General features: G+C 41.4%; 1 protein-coding gene across 2 annotated transcripts in view; it reads right to left on the reverse strand.

Moving 5' to 3' along the window:
• Positions 1-23,879, reverse strand: part of EBF2 (EBF transcription factor 2) — a 207,906-nt gene that overhangs the window by 40,126 nt on the left and 143,901 nt on the right. For both annotated transcript variants that reach the window (XM_030938250.1, XM_010378143.2), the window contains exons 8-10: positions 6,424-6,541; positions 4,521-4,651; positions 3,413-3,539 (exon numbers count right to left, since the gene is read on the reverse strand). In XM_030938250.1, coding sequence (XP_030794110.1) covers positions 3,413-3,539; positions 4,521-4,651; positions 6,424-6,541 — 376 coding nt within the window. The remainder of the gene's footprint in view (positions 1-3,412; positions 3,540-4,520; positions 4,652-6,423; positions 6,542-23,879) is intronic.

Raw genomic sequence — 23,879 nt, forward strand, 5'->3', positions numbered from 1 at the left:
TTTAATTTTAGGGGCTGAATCTAATTATTATAATGTAACAGTAGCCATCTCCCATTCTTTTTTTTTTTTTTTTTTTTTTTTTTGCTTTTGACATCTCCCATTCTAGAACTGTAAGCTGATAGAGGTGTACTGATATTATTGATTTTGTGTGTTCAGAGCACGTGTTTGTTGAGTAAATAAATGGGTGACACTTCTACCTGGGTCCTACCTTCAGAAATTCATATCTAATTGGTCTGGGGTTTGACCTAGGCACTGGTCATTTAAAGTGTGGCCAAGGGTGAGGACCTCTTTTACACACGCACACACACACATACACAACACCTGGTTCCAAATGTCTACATCAATGGCCCTACTCATTATTGAAATTGTTCTTTACTTCAATAGAGAGTTGAGGATTGGCTGCAATGTGCCTGTTATGATACCTGCCCATCTCCTTATAGGCCAGCTCCATCACCCACGTCTAGGGGTGTCTTTGAAACACTAGAGATATCAGAAGCTCTACATGCAAAAAGTGTCCTGGAATAAGACGCACTCTCCAACTGACTTCAGGGACAGCCCACGCTCCTGGTTTCCTCCTACTCTGACCACTCTTTCTCAGGCTCCTTCCCAGGTTCCTCCTGTCATCTTTAATCCTGCATGCTGGTGTTCCCAAGGCACCATATTTGGACTTCTCCACCCTATCATGGTAATCTCATCCGCTCCTGTGGCTTTAAATCCTGTCTAGATGCTGGTTGCTCGTCTGCTCGTCTGCTCAACACCTTCCATGTCTTCCCATCCAAAGTCCTTGCCATGCCTGACTTTGCAACCTCATCTCCCATCACTCTCTTCCCCACTGACTCCACTCCAGTCACACGGGCATTCTTGTGCTTCCCCATCAACACCAGTCCCCCCGCCCACTTGTAATCTTGCTGTACCCTCTACCTGTGACAACCCCCCTCCCCCAGATTCACGGACTTCCAGGCACTTCTCCAGTGAATACCAGCGGACCAAACAGAAAACCCAGCCCCAGGGAGCTCCCGCGATGGAGGAGGGAATGTGGATGGAGAGGAGGACGGAGGAAGGAGAGAAGGGGGGATGGATTTCCACAGCTGGCCCCATCCTGGGATTCAGGTCTCTGCTCCATGTCCCCTCCTCAGAGAGGCCTCCCTAACCAGCCTGCCCAACTCTCCCTCACTCTCCTTCCCTTACTTCTCACTATCTGAAATTATGTCACTTATTTTCTTTCTTGTCTGTCTTCCCCTCTATAATATAAGCTTTATGAAGATGGGGGACTTTACCTTCCTCCCTTCTATACCCCAGAGCTTAGAGCTGTGCCAGCGCATGGCAGGCAGGTCATAAATACTAGTTTGAATGAATGAACTACATCCCTTTGGAGCTGGAACAGTAATTTTTTTTATCGTGACTGCGATAGAATCTCCCATAGAACCACAGAAAATAACACCTGAGATGTGCTTATCTCAGGACAGAAAATTCAAAGGCTAAATTTTAAATAAATAGGCCTAAAAATTACCTCTTTCCATCTACTCCTAATTGGTAGCTAGCCAGACATTGACACTTTAACAAGAGTAGGAATCAGAGCACAAATGAGAGACTATACTATCTATAAAATAATATTATTAAAAATTTATAATATGCCTGCTATATTTTTGGTTCATATATTTCTTTTTCTATACTCTTTATTTTCTCTGTCAAAGTATAATACCTCATTGATCTTCCTGCCTCTAGTTGTTTCCCAATTAACTCAGTCTTTATATCAACACCATTTTTTTTTTGAAGACAATATCTTTGAGTTACTCTTCCTTGCACAGAAACCCTCAATGCCTTCTTATTTCCTGACAAGTCAAGTCTAAATTCCCTTACAAGGCTTCTTTTGTTTTTAACTTTTAAAAAATGTGGTAAAATACACATAACATACAATTTACCATCTTAATCATTTTTAAGTGTACAGCTCAATTGGGCTAAGTAAATCACATTGCTGTACAACCATCATCACCATCCATATCCAGAACTCTTTTTGTCTTGCAAAACTGAATCTCTGGACCCATTAAACAAATCCCCAGTTTCCCCTCCCTCAACCCTTGGTACCCACCATTTGACTTTCCATCTCTAGGAATTTGATTACACTAGGTACTACATAAGGTTTTTAAGCTGTTGTATGCTTTGTTTCCCTCCCATGCTGATATGGTTTGACTGTGTCCCCACCCAAATCTCACCTCGAATTGTAGCTCCCATAATTCCCATGTGTTGTGGGAGGGACCCAGTGGGAGAGAGTTGAATCATGGGGGCAGTTTCCCCCATACTGTTCTCATGGTAGTGAATAAGTCTCACGATATCTGATGATTTTATAGGGGGTTTCCCCTTTTGCTTGGTTCTCATTCTCTCATCTGTTGCCATGTAAGATGTGCCTTTCGCCTTCTGCCATGATTGTGAGGCCTCTCCAGCCACATGGAACTGTGAGTCCATTGAACCTCTTTTTCTTTACAAATTACCCAGTCTCGGGTATGTCTTTATCAGCAGCATGAAAATGGACTAATACACACGCCTAGCACATGTAGGATAAGTTCTAGTGTAAGTACAAAATGCATTGCCATAGCTGTCAGACGAGCTTTTGGTCCTGTAGGAATGTGCTCACCTCACCCTGTGGCCTTTGCCTATGTGATTACCATAGTGAGAACATTATCCCTTTCTCTCTTTGCCCATCCAAATTCTCCCTGTCCTTAAATATGGTCTTCAATTTTCATATCTTCCTTGGCACCTCACCCCATTACTCTTGCCCATACTAAACTCTCTCTTTCTGAAACTCATATTCCATTCATTGGAAATACCAAATATTTCAAATTTATGAATTCACTAGCTGTTCGCAATATACCATTGTCTCCTTCAAAAGTTTCTAAACTTCCAAATGGGGAAGGGATCATGTCTTACATGTCATCCATACCCTTCGCTTAGAAAAAGCAATTGATACAAAGTAGAAATTCAACAAATATTGACTAACATATGATTTTTACCTTCTTGAAGTTTTAAAATACTTCAAATTGCTCTCCAATGTCACTGGGCAACTCTCTTGAATCTTTTCAAAAAAATGTAGTTACAGCCAATAACTCTCCGTTGTTTAATCTGACCACGTGGATAAAAGATGGTTCTAGCATGGTTCTAATAGAGTTAAATTTGTAGAGATGTGTTCCTGAAATGAGCTGCTGTGATCTCCCAGATCATGCAGAAGTTGCTTAAGTAAAATACTAATTGAGAAGTGAACCTTCACATCACCATTCAACATCTATCACTCAGCTCACTCTTTCCACACCAGTAAAAAGACCTAGAAACATCAGGATGATTATAAAGTGCAGATACTGGGAATTAGCGCAAAGGCAAACCAGAAGCCAGCCTCTCTTGGCATCACTTTCTCACCTACCTGTGTAAATGAACCTTCCTGGGGCTCCTTTGCAGAACTGTTTAGATTTGTAAGATAATGTCACTTCCACCACGCCTGGGATGTGCCGGGGAGGAGTCTGTACTCTGATGGCATGAGGGGTTATTAGCTGAGGAATGAATAGGCAGGGAAATAAAATACCCATTAGACAAGCCATCACCAAGGACATAAGGTGTACAGCATCTCCCACTATTGCTCCCCAGGGGCTTCTTTCTCTCTGCTCTACTCTAACTGTAGTACTTCTAGCTCCAAATGCACTCTGAACATCCCTGTCCTGTCTCTGTCTGTGTGTGTGTCTCTGTCTGTCCCTCTGTGTGTGTGTGTGTGTGTGTGTGTATGTGTGTGTGTGTGTGTGTGTGTCTCCACCCCCCACCCCCCTGCCCCACAACCTTGGAATTTCCTCTCAACTCAACCAATCTAGGTCCTTTGTTTCTACAAGCCCAGCCCAAGTCCCTCTCACTTCCTGTTACCAACCCCACCCTCATCCCTGGAATCCTTTCCTCTGCTGAACTCCTATCCTGCTTATGACTTCAAATGTTGATCTGGCAAGTTCCAACTCCAACTTAGCACTGTCACTGATCTTTTTGTAATGTTTTATATTATGAAGAAAGTCAAACACATCCGATTTAGAACATTTGGAAATTATAGAAAAATATTTTTTAAAAATTAACATCATAGAGATGATCAATATCAACATTTGTTATGTTTCCAGTACCCTTCTATAAATGTGTGCTATATCACTAGATTTTACATCCATAGGCACTATTATCCTTATTTTTTTTTCTGCTTAGTATTACAGTGTGAGCATATCCTTTCTCCTGTATCATTTGAAGTTTTTCAAAACATTTTTTAACGGTGGAGTGATATTCCATCACTTTACAATTCTAGATTTCTAAGTTTTCACCATTTTAAATAATACTTCAGTGGATACTTATCTTCTTAAGAAACTCATGCCCGATTTGCTATGACTTCTATGCTTTTTTTTACCCTTGGTGTTTGTGCTGCTGATGCTCTAGGAATGACTAGTTTCCCAGATCAAAACAATCTTTGGGCGAAAGGAAATCAGAGTAAGCCTGATGCCTCTGCCTACCTCGCTCCATACAAGCATGGTCCCAAACACCACTTGGAGACCATCAAAGAAGTTGTCCCCAATGATGATGACCATGGCTCCTCCTGTGGTCCAGCCTTCACTCGGGCTAATGGCTTTGATGCAGGGGGTAGCTAAAAAGACAGGAAAGAAAAAGTCAGGTTTGTTCTTTCATGGGTGTCCAACTTTTTGGCTTCCCAGGCCCACGTTGGAAGAAGAATTGTCTTGGGCCACATATAAAATACACTAATGCTAACGATAACTGATGAGCTAAAAAACAAACAAACAAAAAAGGTTCATGTATAATTTTTGTGATATCCCCCACCACAGATAAGAAAAAGAATCCTTGCCTTCAAAGGACTGGACACACCACAAATAAACAAAAAGTCCTTGCATTCAAAGGGCTGGACACTGTGTATGGCTGAAGCTTAGAGTGTTGGGGATGGGCTGCTTTTGAAAGCTGTTGGTCATTCCAAGAAGTTCAAGCTGAGATTTGTTGACTTGCCATCATTCCCTAATTGGCTGTTGGTTTTCACCGAGTCATTAAAGCCTAATGAGTTGACCATTATGTATGAAAAAGTAAAACACTTAGGTAATTGTGCAAAGGGTGTTTGAAAAACCCTGTTGTTTTTGCCCATATTTTTATAAGTTGATCACACTGGAAATGTGTAAATCCCCTTTCTCTCCCCACCTCCTCTGCCCTAAGATGTTAAGATTTACAAGGCCTGTTAATGGGCCAGAGAGAGAGGGAGAAAGCAAAATCTATCATAGTTGAAGGCTTTTTTCAGCTCTATCAAGAGACAATTTCTAATCACTCTACTAACTTTGTAGGAAGGATTTTCCCCACTTCTTCCATATGCTCCAGGCCTCTGGACTTTATATCCCAACAGGAACCCAATATGGTTTTCAGGCCATAACTAAAGTCAATCCATCACTCCATTTCCAAAGTTGACAGGGTCAAAGGTAGAGGAGAACTTTGGCAGGACTCCAAAAACATGAGCCCCCTTTGAACAGCCAGTCAATCACATCCAATCAGTCAAAAGAAACTGGATGGGTTCCTAGTCCTGAACTCTGGGATTTTCTTCTCCCCTTTCAGTGCTCGCTGTGGGAGAATTAACACCACTCCAAATTCTTTACTGATTCAATCATTTTCTTTCAGTTCATTAATTCCTGTTTACAGTGATACAAGATACATTTTCAGGCTGAGTTAGCGTGGGAGGTGGGGTTGGGTGGTAATATATAACAAAACATCACACTAGAATAGTAGCCTAATTTGACCATACATTCTGTCTTATATGGTCTTTCTATACCACTGAGTTGGGGCGTGCAGAAGGAAGGGGAATAACTAAAATGGAATTTACTTAGATTTGTCAGTTATCTTCATCGATATACTTTAATTTTTTGGACAACTTGAAGTTTAACAGTTACCAGTATTTCTAATTACTTTAATGCACTTGGAAAACTACCCAGAACAGACCATGATTTCTTCTTGTCCAAGCAAACAAAAATCAATTAGCGTCAGTTTCTTTCCAAACATTGTTTTGTTTTGCCTACAATCTGTTTAAGGGCACATCTGACACTTATTCATACATGTCTGGCACTGCAGTGTTCCTGTTTAACTAAGATGTCATAGGCCTACGTTTGCCTGAAATGCCCGTCTCGCAAAAAGGAAAACAGAATAGAATGGAAGAGAGTGAAAGGCATGAGGACTTGGCATGGGCTGGTAGACGTGTGGGGCTTACAGTGGAGCAGGCTGGAGTCCGTGTTTACAACTTCATTAAGAAAAAAACCCACACGGTCCTGTGTACTTTCTCTTCTCTGACTGCGAGGCATAAATTTGAAGTTCGAACAAGGAAATTCGTGGAGAATTTCATGTGTCTACTATGCTGAGCACAGGCAGCCCTACCTTCTGATGGGTCGAGTCTTCTTGCTCTCCGTCCATGCTTGGAGTTGTTATGAACAAACATGTTGTCAGAAACAGCTAGGACGTGTCCATCCACATTCACTGTTGTTGACAACACAACCTGCATATTTAAAGTAAAAAGGAGAAAGCGGGTGCAGTGGAATTAGTTTCACATAAAGTAGCAAATGCACCAAAATTCTTTTTTGCCACAATTCCATATAGCAAAGGGGAGATGGGACAGAACTTGGGTCTCAACAGAGTTTTCTCCTTCTGTAATTATGTCAGAACTTTACAGAAAAAGTGGCTGCCCTTCATCCATGCATTGTCAAGAATCTTTGCTCAAAGCACACCCATGTCATGAAGTGGAGAAAATGGCTATCTGCCTGCTGCTTCCAGAAACCTGGTTCTCTATCAAAAGACCTAGACTACCACTGCCAGTAGAGCCTCCACCACAGAAAACTGGTTGTATGCCACGTGGAAGCTGAGATCTACACACCAGCTGGAAAGTCACTTCTCCAAGCTCCGGAATGGGTTCTTGCACTTCAGATGGGTCCTGACATCATGCCCAGCACTGAGATGCTGGCTGGTGAATTGTCTGTGGTGTTGCTGCGCAGTAGAGAGTGGTGGCAGTGATGCCTCGACTTTTGCTGAGAATATAAGGTTGCCATAATTCAGTGTTGAAAACACAGGATGTGTAGCATCTAATGAGGGCGAGGGGAGAGGTGGTGTGGAGCAGTGGGAGAACATGGGTTTGGAGTCAGGAAGAACTGAATTCAAATCCCAGGCCTGGCTGGGCGCGGTGGCTCAAGCCTGTAATCCCAGCACTTTGGGAGGCCGAGACGGGCGGATCACGAGGTCAGGAGATCGAGACCATCCTGGCTAACACGGTGAAACCCCGTCTCTACTAAAAAATATGAAAAATTAGCCGGGCGAGGCGGCGGGCGCCTGTAGTCCCAGCTACTCAGGAGGCTGAGGCAGGAGAATGGCGTGAACCCGGGAGGCGGAGCTTGCAGTGAGCTGAGATCTGGCCACAGCACTCCAGCCTGGGCGACAAAGCGAGACTCCGTCTCAAAAAAAAAAAAAAAAAGAAAGAAAGAAAACAAATCCCAGGCCTGCTGTCGCCTAACTTGCAACCATGAAAAACTTACTTAATCTTGTCTAATCTCAGTTTTTCTTATCTGTAAGATATAAATGGCAATGTGTATCTCACAGTGCTTAAATGAGGTATAATGAGATACAGGCACACATCCCTAGTCCAAGAATCTGAAATCCAAGATTCTCCAAAATCTAAACCTTTTTGAGCACTGACATGATGCTCAAAGGAAATGTTCATTGGAGCATTTTGGATTTTGGATTTTCCAGATTAGGGATGCTCAACCAGTAAATACAGGATGCAAATATTCGAAAACCCCAAATCAGAAGCACTTCTAGTTCCAAGCATTTTGGATAAGGAATACTCGACCTGCAATACATATAAAGGATTCAGCACAGTGCTTTGTGTGTGCCAAACTGGGATGCGCTCGTGTCCTAACTGCCTTGCCCATGCTGGGCTTGACCAGACCATAAGACAGATGACATTACTCACACACCGAGGTTATCACATGGCCTAAGCTCTAGGGGAAGTCCTAGGAAGAGGCAGATAGGAAATAGGTACCAACAGTTACAAGGCATGGTCCCTAACCTCAAAGAGTTCATTTTCTGGCTGGAGAATCATAGTTAACACAGGAAACAAGTAGCACAAAGATTGATATCGAATCAAGTTCCAGCATGTGTACTGCAGATCCGGGTGGGGGAGAAGCTCAAAGAAGTGGCTATCAGCAAAGGCTGACCAAGCATAGCAGAAGGGAGTAGACCTGGGTGGAGCTCCCACCGAATCACTTGATCCAGAACACGAGCCACCGTAGACATGGGTCTACTTCTCAATTCACATCAGTTATGCTTGGCCATTATTATTATTATTTTCGAGAAAAGAACAATAACTTGTTATATACATACTCACACATGTATGGACTTTTTGAGGAAGGGCACTAAATAGGTACAAAATGAAGAGTCGTGTTTAAAAATGACTCTTCCTGTCTACTCTCAAATTAAAATGGTTGATATTCTACCTGTAATTGTCCTTTCTTATTTATTAAATGGAGGGCAGGGGGCTTGATCCTGCCATATCTTTTTTTTTTTTTTTTTTTTTTTTTTGAGATAAGAGTCTAACTTTGTTGCCTAGGCTGGAGTGCAGTGGCACCATCTTAGCTCACTGCAACCTCTGCCTCCCGGATTCAAGCAATTCTCCTGTCTCAGTTTCCCAAGTAGCTGGGATTGCAGATGACTGCAACCATGCCCAGCTACTTTTTGTATTTTTAGTAGAGACAAGGTTTCACCGTATTGGCCAGGCTGGTCTTGAACTCCTGACCTCAAGTGATCCACCAGCCTCGGCCGCCCAAAGTGCTGGGATTACAGAAGTGAGTCACAGTGCCCAGCCCTACTTTACCTCTGAATATGAAGGAATGAGGCAGCATTTCAAAAACCTTTTATTATGAATAATTTCAAGCAAACGAAAGAAACAGGATAGTGAAATGAGTCCCCAGTACTTATCATTCAGCTTCAAGAATTGTCAAAATATCGCCATTCTCATCTCAGCTACAGTAGACCCCTTATCCAAGAGGTCTATGCTCTAAGACCCCAGTGGACGTCTGAAACCTCAGAGAATATCAAACCCTATAATATGCTTTTTCCTATACATACCTATGATAAAGTATAATTTATAAATTAGGCGCAGTAAGACATTATAAGACATTAATGACAATAACTAATATTTGAAATAGAACAATTATAAAAAGATATTGAAATAAAAGTATGTAAATGTGGTTTCTCTCTTTTTCTCTCCAAATGTCTTATTGTACTGTACCTTGAGTAACTGAAACCATAGAAAGTGAAACCTCAAAAGTGGGCGGGGGGACTACTGTTTACCACCACCCACTCCCAAACCTCTACTCAACAATGATAATAATCACAGGTGTTGGGTTTTTTTGTAGGTAAAATTTACATGCATTGAAATGCACAAATCTTAGCTGTCCAATTTACACTGAGATCAAGAAGTAGACTATTTCCATCTCCCCAAAAATTTATCTTGTGTTCCCTCCCAGTCCATCCTACCTCCACCACCAGCAATACTCTTCTGATTTTTTCTTTGCCCTAAAGAGTTTTTCAATGACATCTTTTTAAGTTATTACATATTTTTAGCGTAATAGGTTTGGGAAAATCCCTAAAACCCATGAGTCCACAAATCATCTCATATAGTCTGACACCTTGAACATGGTGGTAACTTATGCAAAATTTTACATGAATAAGTGAGTGTCAGTCATCCAACCCAACAGACAATTGACTGAGCTTCTAATATGTGACAGGCCCCAGAGATTCAAAGAATAAACTTAAAGGAACCTCAGTTGTCATTCAGAAAATTATCAATATAATTGCTCACAATTCAGGAGTACAGCCTGTCTAGTGCTGGGTCTGTTTTCAATTGTGTCCATGTTAATATGTTACAATCTGGGGAAATTCCTTCCAGAAAGTTCCTATCACACAGTGGCAAACATTAAGATGGTGGCATCCATCACTCCCCGTAAGTTCTCATGTTCTTTTCAAAGTGATCTCAGCAAAAAACAAGGTCATGTCACAGTCGAAGGGAGAGGTAGAGCCTCATGGTCACGAGGTTAAGATGAACTTGAAGATAGTATTGCCTACCATCCGAAAATAATAGGAGAAGAGAGAGAAGAAAGAAGAATCAAACCACTCTTACAAATTGTGTGTGTGAATGCATTTTCAAAGACATAACTGTCATCTCTGGAAAAAAAAAAAGAGAAAACAAGGAGAGGGTGCTTTGGGCTTTAATTCTTCCTTTTTTTCTTTTTTCTTTTTTCTTTTCTTTTCTTTTCTTTTTTTTTTTTTTTTGAGACAGGGTCTTGCTCTATCACCAAGGCTGAAGTGCAGTGCAGTGGCCTGATCTCAGCTCACCACAACCTCTGCCTCCCATGTTCAAGCGATTCTCCTGCCTCGGCCTCCCGAGTGGCTGAGATTACAGGCATCCACCACCACACTCAGCTAATTTTTGTATTTTGTGGGTTTCGCCATGTTGGGCAGGCTGGTCTAGAACTCCTGACCTCAAGTGATCCTCCCGCCTCAGCCTCCCAAAGTGCTGGGATTACAGGCATGAGCCACTGTGCCCAGCCGTGGGCATTAAGTCTTAATGAGCTTTCCTAGGCACACTAAGGGGAACCTGGGCCCTCTCTGAGGATTACGTGGAGGTAAAGAGCCTTCTCTCTGAGGTTGCTTTAATTCACTCCACAAGCTCCTTGTCATACCATCCATTAATACTCCCCACGCGTTCCTGCCACAAAATATGGGGCTTTCACGAGCCAGCTGATTTCATCATTGTCCATTTGGGTGGAGTGAGACTCAGTTCCAAAGTGAACATTTCCCGAATGACATACCCTGATGGTTCAGATGCACTTCATTATTTTCTATTAACAATAGAAATAAATTTTAATCTCTTGCTGGCTCACGCTGGCCTCTCATGACAGCTAGGGAATTAACCTGAATTATGTCAGTGTCTGCAAAATTTATTACAAGATTTTAAATTATGTCCAAATGTATGTGCGTGTGCATCTGTACATATAGATATGAGGCAAGTTTCAGGTTTTAATATTCCAAATATCTTAGATGGTGAGGTAGCTGGAAGAGCCTGCCAATTCAACTGAATTTGCAAAATGCGATGGATTTAATTCATAAACTCCGCAACAGGAAACCAGACCTGTTTGGTGGTTGTTTCTATACATAGAGACACACACTTAAATACTGACTTTCATATACATTTGCTTTACTTCTGGAAGAATGAACTACATTATACAGGTGAAGATATATTTGGTACAGTCAAAACTTCAAATTTAAATTCCTTCACTGTTTACTGATGAACAATGACAACGCTGATATTCGTCTATTTGGAGAAGTTAAGATTTCTGAATGTTTTAGGACCAAAGGAAGTGGAATGCGCATTCCAACATCATCTTACTCCCAGGCCTTCCCCTTCCACAAGCCAACTTCTTTCCCCTAGTGAGTATTTCCTGGGTCACAAAGGCTGACCCTTCCCATCTGGAATCAATCAGTCAACCCCTGACAACTTCCTGAAACACCTCACTCCATTTCCTGTTCTCTCCCCCTTCTCGTTTTCCCCCTGGTTTGCTTCACTCTTCAAAACTGCAGGCCACAGCAGCTTAATGTTAGAGGGTCAGGCACAGTTAGACTCCAAAACACTACACAAGGACACCTTTGACCTTCAAAAATCTTTACATCTTAGCTAAACAAATCAAGGTCAACATTTCTTACCATTACCTTGTTAACTATTTGTATGCATCTCTGCCAAGGGTCTTCTGATCATATAACCATCAATACCACTTATTCACCTAAGATCAACTGATTTGATTTAAAAGAAGCAAATGTGTATGGATAAAAGGTGCCATTCGGAGGTGCCTGAAACTGAAAATCACCAGCATTATATTAGCAAACATACAGAGAGTATTCCATACAAAGGAACTTCTATGCCTCATCGTCTCCTGTCACCTAGACCTGATAATGCGTCTTTTCTAAGGCTGTCAGACTCTATTGGCACTGCCATTCTGCTGGTATGGCCCTAAAGAATGCCAATTAGGAATACAGATGTCCATAATTTGCGTGGGATGGACCCCCAGTTTCTGCTGCTGACACTGGTGACAGTTTTCATTTATTTCTTAGAGTTGATATATCTGTATTATAGCTCAAAGCCTGCAGATCTGAAAACTAAGTCATGGTAAATGATAGCTCTCCTCAACTGATACATTTCAACGCAAAAGCAACAACCAATTTATTTAGGACAAAGTGCCTTCAACCCAAGGTTCCAAGAGAGAGAAATCAGGATCAATTGAAATTGCTTGCATTTTTTTCTAAATAAAAGTAGTTTTCGCTTTCTGCCATTCCCTATTTTGCTTTGATGTGATCTCTCATTTTTGGTAACACTAACTCAATAAACAGACCAATTGGAGAGTGACAGTGGTAGGTTCCATTTTAAATCATTTAATTATATGGCAGTGTTAGTTGGTTATACAGAAATAGAAACATGAATAAGAAGTCTGTATCTTCCCTTGAAAAATACAAGAAAGTTTTAAGAACGGAATCTACAAATACGTTAGCAGTCTTCTACCAGTACTCAAGAAAACTGATCGGCTTTCTCAAATTCTATTTTTCTTCTCATTACCCAAAAGTTCTCCTATGTCCCTCACTCCAATAATTTATACAAAGCAGGAGCTGAGTTGTAAAGGAGCCCTTTCCTGCTCGTAAAAGGCCACAGTGGGAGTCACCCTTCAGGTGGACACATCCGTTAATCTGCCTGAACAGCTAATTTTCCAATAGAGGAGTTATTTCTTTAGTTATCAGAATGATAGCATGTGCCATGGAGACTGTTACCAAACTGACTTATTCCTAGCCTTGGGTTATTTTTATGCCTTTCTCTAAAATGTCCTTGGCTTTTTGCAACACCACGCGCGCGCGCATGTGTGTGTGTGTGTGTGTGTGTGTGTGTGTGTGTGTGTGTGTGTGTGTGTGTTTTAAGTACTTATCCTTCTCAAAGCTCTAACTTTATGATTTAGTTGAATTACATAAGTCTGAGGAATGGCCAGTTGGGCCCTACTCCCAGCTAGGCTTTTTCAGCTCCTACCCAGGTGTTTCTACAAAGACCCTAAGTCTCACACAAAGAGGCTAAAAGAAAAAGAGAAGTCAAAATGAAAAATGTGTGGAATGACCAAATGATCTGCTCTTTGAAACAGACGACAATTCCAATGTCTGCAGTCACTAGAGAATAATTACATTGGTTAGAAACCTCCCCATATGGGCCAGAGTCCTTGCTTTGAAAACACACCAAGTTCTACCATTAGTCAGACACAGTTCCCCACCCTTTCAATGAGGGTCATGCATCTCCTAGCTGAATGTGGGGCCTTTGGTAGTTTAATCTCAGTAAAGCTATAACACATCGCATTTATAGCACACTCCACGTTGAAGACTCTGATACCCTGCTTATGAATGTGCATACACTCCGCTAAATAAAATGGTCTCAAAAATTCCTGTTATTTTGCCAAGAATGGAAAAAAAAATTCTTTATGACATTTTACATCTGGAAATGGAATTAAATTCATGATGTGCTTTTCCCTTATAACTGTTCAGTTGCCATATATGTTATTTCAGCTTTCCCAAAGCATAACTGTTATGTGGGATTTTATTTTCCACCTGTGGAAGGAGGAAAGGGACACAGAAACCATTAAAGGGACAGAGAAAATCAAGACAGACTTCTGGCTATGGCGGGCAACCAAGCTGCAAGTCCATATTGCAAGGAGAAATACACATCAGGTTTTGACACAATCCCGAATTCTCATCATGATCAAGGTGAATCTAATGACACAGTTTTGTCTAAGCCTCCATTAATTCAATCCAGGCTAACAACAAACAAATGGGCTACTGCAGTTTGTTCCGCCCTACCACTTTATTCTTGGCACACATATTTTCAAGCCAGATTTAAGGCCCAGATTCTTCTTTGTTACGGGACTCCAGAGTCTCCAAAATTACCTTTAAACACCTACCCCACAAGCATGGATTTTGTCATTTTCTTTAAAAGGAATTCCCAGAATTCTCAGCAATGGTTGTTGTTTCATATTCCCAAAGGCGAAATTTTCTGTTCAGTGAAGGATCAAGTCCCAGACAGGAGAACACAGAGTTGACTGTCATAGAGACAGATGTGAGAGGTTCTGGACTACTCCAGCAGAGAGGGGACTGGGCAGCAATGGTATTACTCCTGAGAAGATGTGTTCTTTTCCTTTTTTAAAAAACACACATATTTTTAATTCTGTCAAGTTTAAACTGATATGCTTGATGACAAGAATATAAACTAAACACTGGTCAATGTACTCAGTTTTTAAAATAATTTAACTATTTTACTTTTTGGGTGTGTGTGTAATTTCAACTTTTATTTTAGATTCAGGGAGTACCTGTGCAGGTTTATTACATGAATATGTTGTGTGACACTGCGGTTTGAGATACAAATGATCCTGTCATCCAGGTAGTGAGAATAATCCCTAATAGGCAGTTTTTCAGTCCTCTCCTCCATTCCTTTCTCTCCCTGCTGGTAATCCCTAGTGTCTATTACTCCCATCTTTATGTCCATTGGTACCCAATGGACATCCTCTTACAAGTGAGAACACACAGTATTTGGTTTTCTGTTCCTATGTTAATTTGTTTAGTATCATGGCCTCCAGCTGTGTCCATGTTGCTGCAAAGGACATGATTTCATTCTTTTTTGTGGCTGTGTAGTATTCCATGGTGTCTATGTACCACATTTTCTTTATCTGATCCACCACTGGTGAGCATCTAGGTTGATTCCATGTCTTTGTTGTTGTGAATAATGTAGCAATGAACATACAAATGTGTGTGTCTTTTGGGTAGAACAATTTCCTTTCCTTTGAGTATATACCCAGCAATGGGATTGCTGGGTCAAATGATAGTTTGGTTTTATTTTTTTCATTTTAACTAGAGAAGATACTTTCTTTTTTTTTTTTTTTTTTTTTTTTGAGGCGGAGTCTCGCTCTGTCGCCCGGACTGGAGTGCAGTGGCTGGATCTCAGCTCACTGCAAGCTCCGCCTCCCGGGTTTACGCCATTCTCCTGCCTCAGCCTCCCGAGTAGCTGGGACTACAGGCGCCCGCCACCTCGCCCGGCTAGTTTTTGTATTTTTAGTAGAGACGGGGTTTCACCGTGTTAGTCAGGATGGTCTCGATCTCCTGACCTCGTGATCCGCCCGTCTCGGCCTCCCAAAGTGAAGATACTTTCTTAAGGAACCAGACAGCACTGTGTTTCTATCAGTCATTGGGTATCTTTGGGGACCCCTAGGTGCTCTGCTACATGCAGTGGAAGCTTACAGAAAATATTGTTGCAGCCTCAAGGACCTCACCCTGCAGTGGACACAGCATAGCAAACACTAGACATAATCAGAAAATATTATTGCATGGTAATCTGTCATTGAGGATTGAACTGTGTGGCCACTGTGTACTGTAGGGGCCCAATGGTGGGAAGAATCAGCGTGAATTGAAGGTGATCACAGCCATTTTCATCAAGAAAGTGAGATTTAAGAACAGGCCTTGAAGAATTGGGGGAGTTACACAACTTGAGGTTACTAAGATGATTATTCTGGCACCTAAAAAAATACTAATTGGCATAAAGGAAGTAGTATACCCAAGAGCTCTCTGCTGGTGTATTTTGGCCAATTTGGCTTTAGAGTAAACACCTTTTAGAGCTTGCTTTTTAAAACCCAATTGAGAATTCCAGTGGCAATTAAAAAAATAAATCAACTTTTCGTGTCAGTGAGGAGTGTGAAGATCATTCATCTGCTTTGCAATACTGAATGTCCCTTCATCTTAAAGGTCACAGACACTTGCTACTCCCTCTCTACCTCATTTTATTCTGTTTAACCCATTGCTTTTCCCATCTATAATTTGTGCCAAGTGGGATGGTTATGGTCAAGGGCAATATTTTACTAGCAAAAGTTTTGAGAGCCACAGGGGAGCCATAACATATTTGATGCAGTTCTTTGTTTGGCTTGGGCATTCTTGCCTACGAAGCTCTAGCCCCAGGGACAACCTGAATCACCTGTGGCCTATCAAAAATCAGCAGCACACAGGCCCTGGAAGCAGCTGAGGAACTATGCACTCTTATTGCAGGACTAAAAACACTTTGCTTTCCAGGAAGTTCTGCATTCGATAGCCCTGGAATGGGTTCAGGGGCAGGTTGTGTGCAAATTAGAGTCCCTTAAAATATTTGAGCATTTAGACTGTGTTTCCAGCTAACTGAAGTCTGACATACCCTCTCCCAAAAGTTCCCCAGGCAACTACTGGTTTTCATTTCTCACCTTGCCCTTTTACAAAGAACTCAAAACTCATTTCCTGGGTGAATCAGTCAAGATTTCTGTCACCCTGATTCTTGTTCCCATTCAAGACATCAAAATTTAGGGGTGGAGGCGGCAGAAGGTTCTAACATCAGAGAAAAGCTTGAAGTCACTCCAGAGAGCCCTCCCCAAGCTTACAGCATTGGACTGAGAGAAAGATCCTCCGACCCTCCAAGGTTTTTTTTTTTTTTTTTTTTTTTTCTGACTCCAAATAGATAATTATGATTTCTTAACTTGGACTATCTGGTTTGTTTTATCATCAGATAATAGATTCACCTGCTGATCAGAGAGGCCATAAGTCAAGTGATTTCCATTATGTGCTTTAAAACTGCTGCTCAGTAGCACTGCAGATTTCAAATGGTAGATGAGATCACAGAGCAGCTGGAGCAGCTCTCACACTGAAAGATGTGAACTGAAGAAACCTGCAGGCAGCTGGAGCTGTATTAAATTTTTATCATTTGGAGTTAATTTAAACTCTCGTTTCCCTCTCCAACGGGTGTGAGAGAAACATTCAACATTTTTTATTTAAGGAAAATAGATGGTGGTGCCATTAAAAAGTTTTATATAAGAGCTGGGGGTTTAAAAATCATAAGGGGTTGCTGGATGGAGCTTGGCTCTTTTCCAAGACATGAGTAGCCGTGCCCTTTGCTCTCGCGTCGTTTAGTAAACCCGACTAATGGCTCGTGCCCAGCTGTGTGTACGAGGTGTCTTTGTCAGAGCCATTCATTTCCCCCATCCTTCTTCTGCAGTCGTCGCATCCAGCATGTTGCAGCAACAGGCATGAGGCCTCTCACATGATCCAACCACCCTGTGGATGCCAGTCAATCCCAATGGGACCTCGCTTCCTTTCTCCATTCCCATCCGGCAGATCTTTCTGCCCTTGGTTCCCTTCTCTCCCCCACCGTGCGCTTCTTCTTGCTTTCTCACAGGCCCAGCAGATGTGCCAGGTGTGTTTTCACAGAGCTCCAACCCCTTCCCTCGAACCCTTCAAATCCCCATCAAGATGCCCTTCCAGCAGGCCCATCCTGGGCTTGTGTGCAACCTGGAACCAACTCAGCACTGAAGCCTTCCCCAGCCTGACTCCTGGAATGATTTTTCATTAGAAATGTGTCTGTCTGGTCAGGTGTGGTGGCTCACACCTGTAATCCCAACAATTTGGGAAGCCAAGGTGGGTGAATCACTTGAGCCCAGGGGTTCGAGACCAGCCTGGGCAACACAGCAAAACCCTGTCTCAACAAAAAACACAAAAATTCGCTGGGTATGGTTGCATGCACCTATAGTCCCAGCTACTTGGGAGATTGAAGCAGGAGGATCACTTGCGCCCAAAAGACCAAGGCTGCCGTGAACCAATATTGCACCACCACTCCCCAGCCTCAGTGACAGAGTGAGACCCTGTCTGTAAAAAAAAGAAAGAAAAAGAAATATGTCTGTCCTTCCATATCTACTGACATATCTCTTGAGGCCAAGGATGGCACGACCTGCACATATATCTCAGTCCTCTCCCTAGCATGACTCTGTAAATTAAAAATGATTATTCTGGTGGACCTAATCTAAAAAGGGAGTAATTTAGGGGGTAAATCTGAGACACCCAAGGGTCTCTCAGGGAAATTCAGCAAGTGGAAGCAAGTACCTTTATCTTAATTACAAGTAAGTTCTCAGTTAGAGTGAAGTTCATTAAAAATGATTTGGCAGCATGAAGAGAGGTTGGTTAATGGGTACAAACAAACAGAAGATGTAAGTTCTAATATTTGATAGAGTGGGGTAACTACAGTTAACAACAATGTATTGTACATATCAAACTAGCTAAAAGAGAGAACTTGCAATATTCGCAACACAGAGAAATGATCAATTCTCATGATGATGGATAATGACTATGGACACCCTAACTACCCTGACTTGATTATTACACATTCAATTCATGTAACAAAATATCACATGTACCCCATAAAGATTACAAACAGTATGTATCAATAAAACAATTTAGGCTGGGTGTGGTGGCTCATATCTGTAATCTCAGCATTTTGAGAGGCCAAGACGGGTGAATAACTTGATCTCAGGAGTTCAAGACCAGCCTGGGCAATGTGGCAAAACCCTGTCTCCATTAAAAAAATACAAAAATTAGCCAGGCCTGATGGCACACACCTGTAGTCCTAGCTACTTAAGGGGCTGAGGTGGGGAGATGGCTTGAGCTGGAGAGGCAGAGGTTGCAGTGAGCCAAGATTGCACCACTGCACTCCAGCTTGAGCAAAAAAGTGACATCTGCTCTCAAAAAAAAAAAAAAAAAAGAATGATTTTAAGGTTGGATACGTGTCAAGGTTATCAATTCCAGAATGCTACTAAGTCCACAATGACCTAATGTACAAGCTGGTGCTGCCCATAGGATGGAGAACAACCCAGTGATCATGTCTTTTTAAAATGAAGTCCTTCTGAGGCAGAGGGTAGAAACTTGGCATTCAGGCCTCTAAGCCTCCCAATCTCAAGTAGATCTGATGACATCTGTGTCCTATAATAGGCGATGCGGTGGAAGGCTCAGAAAACTGTTCAAAGAGCCTCAGCACCTGCTGTCACTATAATGGTGGGTATCATTTAGCTCCACAAACATCTGTACTTGACCAAGCCGCTGAGTTCCAACAAGCACCAAGAACACAGCTGGCACTGTGCAGAAGCCCACTGCTTCCAGGAAAGTCACCTGAACATCACAGAGAAGCAGACTCGAGCTATGCAAACCACTCATTTATTTTTTTATGTCCTTCTACTAGGGACGCAAGCCCTTCGAGGGCAGGAATTTTATGATTTGCTCTCTGCTGTATCTCCAGCACCTAGGATAGTGCTTGGCACACCGAATTTCATCAGTAATATTGGCTGGGTCCATGAATAAATGAATGAGTACCTCTGTTTTCACTATGACTTGGAACAGACCCAGCCAGCCCATCTATGACAGTGAATTAGCAACTAAAAGCTCTAAATTATTGTCAACTCCTAGTGATTTTTAGGATTTGAATGTGGGAAATGACCGTGTGCCTGACTTTCTCTTCCTAGCTTGATGTTCTTTTGGATTTTAAAACTGCCTGCTCTCCACCCACACAAGCAGAAAGAAATAAAGAATGGGATTCATTACGTCTTAACAGGCCTGTCACCTTAAACTAGACATACATTTCTTTTCTTTTCCTTCATTGAGCTGTTAATCTGGGTGTTTCACCTAATTGTTCCATTTCAAGGAGGGCAGAAGTGATTTTCCGCATGTATGACCCATGGATTTAGATACTTGGAGAGCCCTGGAAATCTTAAGTTTCTTTTCTCTTTTGCTCTGTTGAAAATGTATTTAACAGTAATCTATTGAGCCCTATAGAATGCCTGCCATTGTGCTAGACATTGGCGATACCTACAAAAATAAATAAAACATACCGATTGCCCTCAAGCAGCACACAGTCTATTGGAGAGACAAACAAGAACTGCAAGATGATGTGATAACTAGCAGGGTAGGGGCCTACAGGGAAGGGTGTGTTGGCATGGACCCGGGAAACAACAACTCCACTTGGAAGAGTCAGAAAATGCACCACTAAGGTGGTGACATTCAGCTGTAGCCTTAAAGCATGAAAAGGAGTCACAAGTTGGAGAGGGGTGAAGGGTTCCCAGGCAGAGGGGTGAACATATGGAAAGCTTCCCAGATGGAACAGAAATCAGAGATGGGTATGTGGTGAGCAGTGGGCAGATGAGAACTTCTGGGACAGGCATGGCAGGTTTTCCAGGTAGGCAGAGGCTGAGCAGCCTTCTCAGCCATGCCTTTTTAAATCCAAGCTTTGTGTCCATGGACAGTCGATATCCATGACGCATTTTAGTAGGTGTATATATTTAATTTTTATGGATACGTAGCAGGTGTATATATTTATGGGGTTCATGAGATATTCTGATCCAGGCATACAATGTATAGTAATCACATCAGGGTAAATAGGGCATCCTTATGACATTTTTTTGTCTTTTGTTTTGTTTTGTTTTGTGAAGAACAGGGTCTCACTACATTCCCCAAGCAGGTCTCAAACTCCTGGGCTCAAGCTATCCTCCTGCCTCTCCCTTCCTAAGAGCTGGGATTACAAGCATGAGCCACTTTCCCCAGCATCACGACATATTTTAAGAGGTAACTCTGGCATTCATGCTGAGGACGGGTTAGACAGTGGAGGAATAAAGACAGGGGCTATGGCAGCTTTTCAGGAAAGAGGTGGATTTAGTAGATACTTAGCAGGAGGAAGCGGCACTTTGACAATGAAAGAGGAGGGAATGAATCAGGGAACAAGCACTGAGTTCTGTTTTGAACACGCGCTCATTAGTCATCCAGGGAAGATGCCCAGGAGGCAGCTAGCATTATATGCCTGCAGCTCTGGTGAAGTCTGAGAATATGGATACAGAAATTATCCAGGAACAGCGGGCATTTGAAGTCAAGAGAGTGGATGAGAGATCACCAGGAAAAGTCCTAAGTGGACAGATCCCCACTGTTAAAGGTTACCTTACATGAAGGATGCCTATTGGACTTTAAATGAATTCCATTTCTTTAGATTAGAGGTCCATGGAAGCTTGAGATGTTTCAAGTGGTCTGGAGACCCCTGAAATTTTAATTAAAACTTTAAATGTAATATTTTGATGGGATACAGACTATAGCTTTTACCAGATTCTTAAAGGGGTCTGGCCCTCCCTCCCATAAAAAGGTAAAAAAGGGTTAAAAGGGTTAAAACCCTTTGTGTTTCACTAAGTATTTTTTATGTCCTATAATACTTAGGACTTGACTGGAATTAAAGAGAGGATTGGTTCAAGCTTGAAAATAATCTTGATGTAACAATTTTGGGCTGATTGGATGATTTTTGTAAAAAGAATCCAGGTTCTACCAGTGTTTGGGGGATAAGGGAAGGAGGTGGGAGAGTTTTATTGAGTTCAGGATGTGATTAGAAATGTTTCATATTTCTATTCCATTCAGATCAAATCCTCAAGAAAGAATCCTTCATATTAAATTTACGTTTGATCATATCACAAAAGTAGAGAATTGAAGGAATGTGTATATGGCTTTAAATGACTATCTTTGTCCTTCTGAGTGAGATACATATTCTAGGAATTTCTGAAAGTCACCATCCATTCAGATGACTGTTCCACCACCATGAGTATGCTCTCCCTCTGGTTTTGTTTCGTATTTGGAACCTGAACTAAGTTTCTTACTTGACTATGATAGCATATTGCTAATGCTTTCTTAATAATAACCTTCTCTATATGAGAGAGCTTTCACTGAAGGTTATATTCTTAGTAGAATCTAAGTACAGTATAAAAATTGCCAATTCTTTTGTGCACCAAAGTACACTACTATCAAGAAAGTGAATGACAGCTCATGGGACAGGAGAAAATATTTTCAAATACATGTCTGAGAAGGAGCCAGTATCCTAAATATATAAAGAACTCTGATAGCTCAACAATAAAATGACAAATAATGCAACTAAAAAATGGGCAAAAGATTTAAATAGATATTTCTCCAAAGAATACATACAAATGAGCAATACGCACATGAAAAGGTGCTCAAAATCACTAACCATTAAGGAAATGCAAATCAAAACCACAATGAGATACCTCTTCACACCCATAGGATGACTAGAATTTTTTTAAAACAGAAAATCACAAGTGTTGGCGAGGAATTGATACCTTCACACATTACTAGTGGAAGTGTAAAATGGTGCAACCACTATGGAAAACAGTTTGGCAGTTCCTTGAAAACTTAAAGAAACAGTTACCATATGACCCAGAAATTCTGTTCTTAGTTGTATACCCAAGAGAATTAAAAACATATGTTCACACAGCAAAACTGTACACAAATATTAACAGTGTCATTGTCTGTAATAGCCAAAAAGTAGAGACAATCCATATGTCCACTAACTGACTAATGAATTTTAAAATGTGATATACCCATACAATGGAATATTCAGCTGTGAAAAGGAATGAAGTATTGATACATGCTATCACATAGATGAACTTTGAAAACATTATGCTAAGAGAAAAAAAAAAAAAAGACACAAAAAGCCACATATTGTATGATTCTATTTATATTAAATTTCCAGAATAGACAAACCCATAGAGACAGAAAGTGGATTGGTGGTTGTCAGCCAATGGGGAGAAACAGGAACTGGGAGACATGAGTTTTCTTCTTGGGGTGATAGAAATATTCTGGAATTAGACAGCGGTGCTGGTTGCACAACACTGTGAATGTACTAAAAACCACTGAACTCTACACTTTTAAATGGTTAAAATGGCCAATTGTATGTTATATTAATTTTATCTCAATAAAAAAATGCAAACAAATTACCAGTTGACTTTAGCTCTACCCTAGAAATAAGAGAATCACAGAATCCACAAAGTCTAAACAATTCTCTTTGCCCTTGTTTTTGCAGAAGTCAAACACTTTCACATAGGATGACAATTCTGTATCATTTGGAGATCAACAATATTTATTCTATGCCAGTGAAAAACTCAGGCACCATGAAAATCCCACTTAAATAAACAACTAAAGAAGTAGAGGAAATATTAGCATGCATTTGCTTTCTGAATATATTTCTAAACTTTGGGAGAAGGAAAATGAGCAGACATTCTCCTACAATAGAAGCCTCTTCACATTTATATGAGTATCCTCACATTCTCAAATTTAAAACTCTTTGAAAGTGCTGGTAGAAAATAGGATGGAACAAATATCCAAACTGCCAACTCTCTTTTCTCTGTGTCTGTATCTTCCAGAAATGAAGCTAAGCTTTGGTCAGGGAGGCACTTTGGAATTCTTTTGAATTTCACTCTTCTTTGGACTGCAATTATTTACATTTTTATTTGGAATACTGAGCACAGTGAACTTCCACCATGCACGAGGTTCCTGTTTGATCCCCTAAGAAGGCTGATTTTATTTCTGTTTGTCTTCATACGAGAAAGTAGGGCCAGGAGCGATGACTCACGCATGTAATCTCAGCACTTGAGAAGGCCGAGGTGGGTGGATCACTTGAGGTCTGGAGTTTGAGACCAGCCTGACCAATGTAGCAAAACCTTGTCTCTACTAAAAATACAAAAATTAGCTGGGCAAGGTGTCATGTGCCTGTAGTCCCAGCTACTCAGGAGGGTGAGGCATGAGAATTGCTTGAACCCAGCAGGCGGAGGTTGCAGTGAGCTGAGATCACACCACTGCACTCCAGCCTGGGTGACAGAGTGAGACTCCATCTCAAAAAAAAAAAAAAAAAAGGCAGGGAAAGAGCCTACCCAAGAAAGAAGAAGTCTCCAACCTTTTAAAGGGAGACTGTTAATAGTGTTAAGTATTGTAATGGAGACTGTTCCTGTCACAGCAAGATTGATAGCCATGATGGGGTTAAAAAATAATAATACTAGATTGTTTTTCAAAGTAACTCTCAGTAGCCTTGTGTTTGGCCATCTTCCCTGTTAACTCTT

The sequence above is a fragment of the Rhinopithecus roxellana genome, chromosome 9 (genome assembly GCF_007565055.1).
Source record: "Rhinopithecus roxellana isolate Shanxi Qingling chromosome 9, ASM756505v1, whole genome shotgun sequence".
NCBI lineage: Eukaryota > Metazoa > Chordata > Mammalia > Primates > Cercopithecidae > Rhinopithecus > Rhinopithecus roxellana.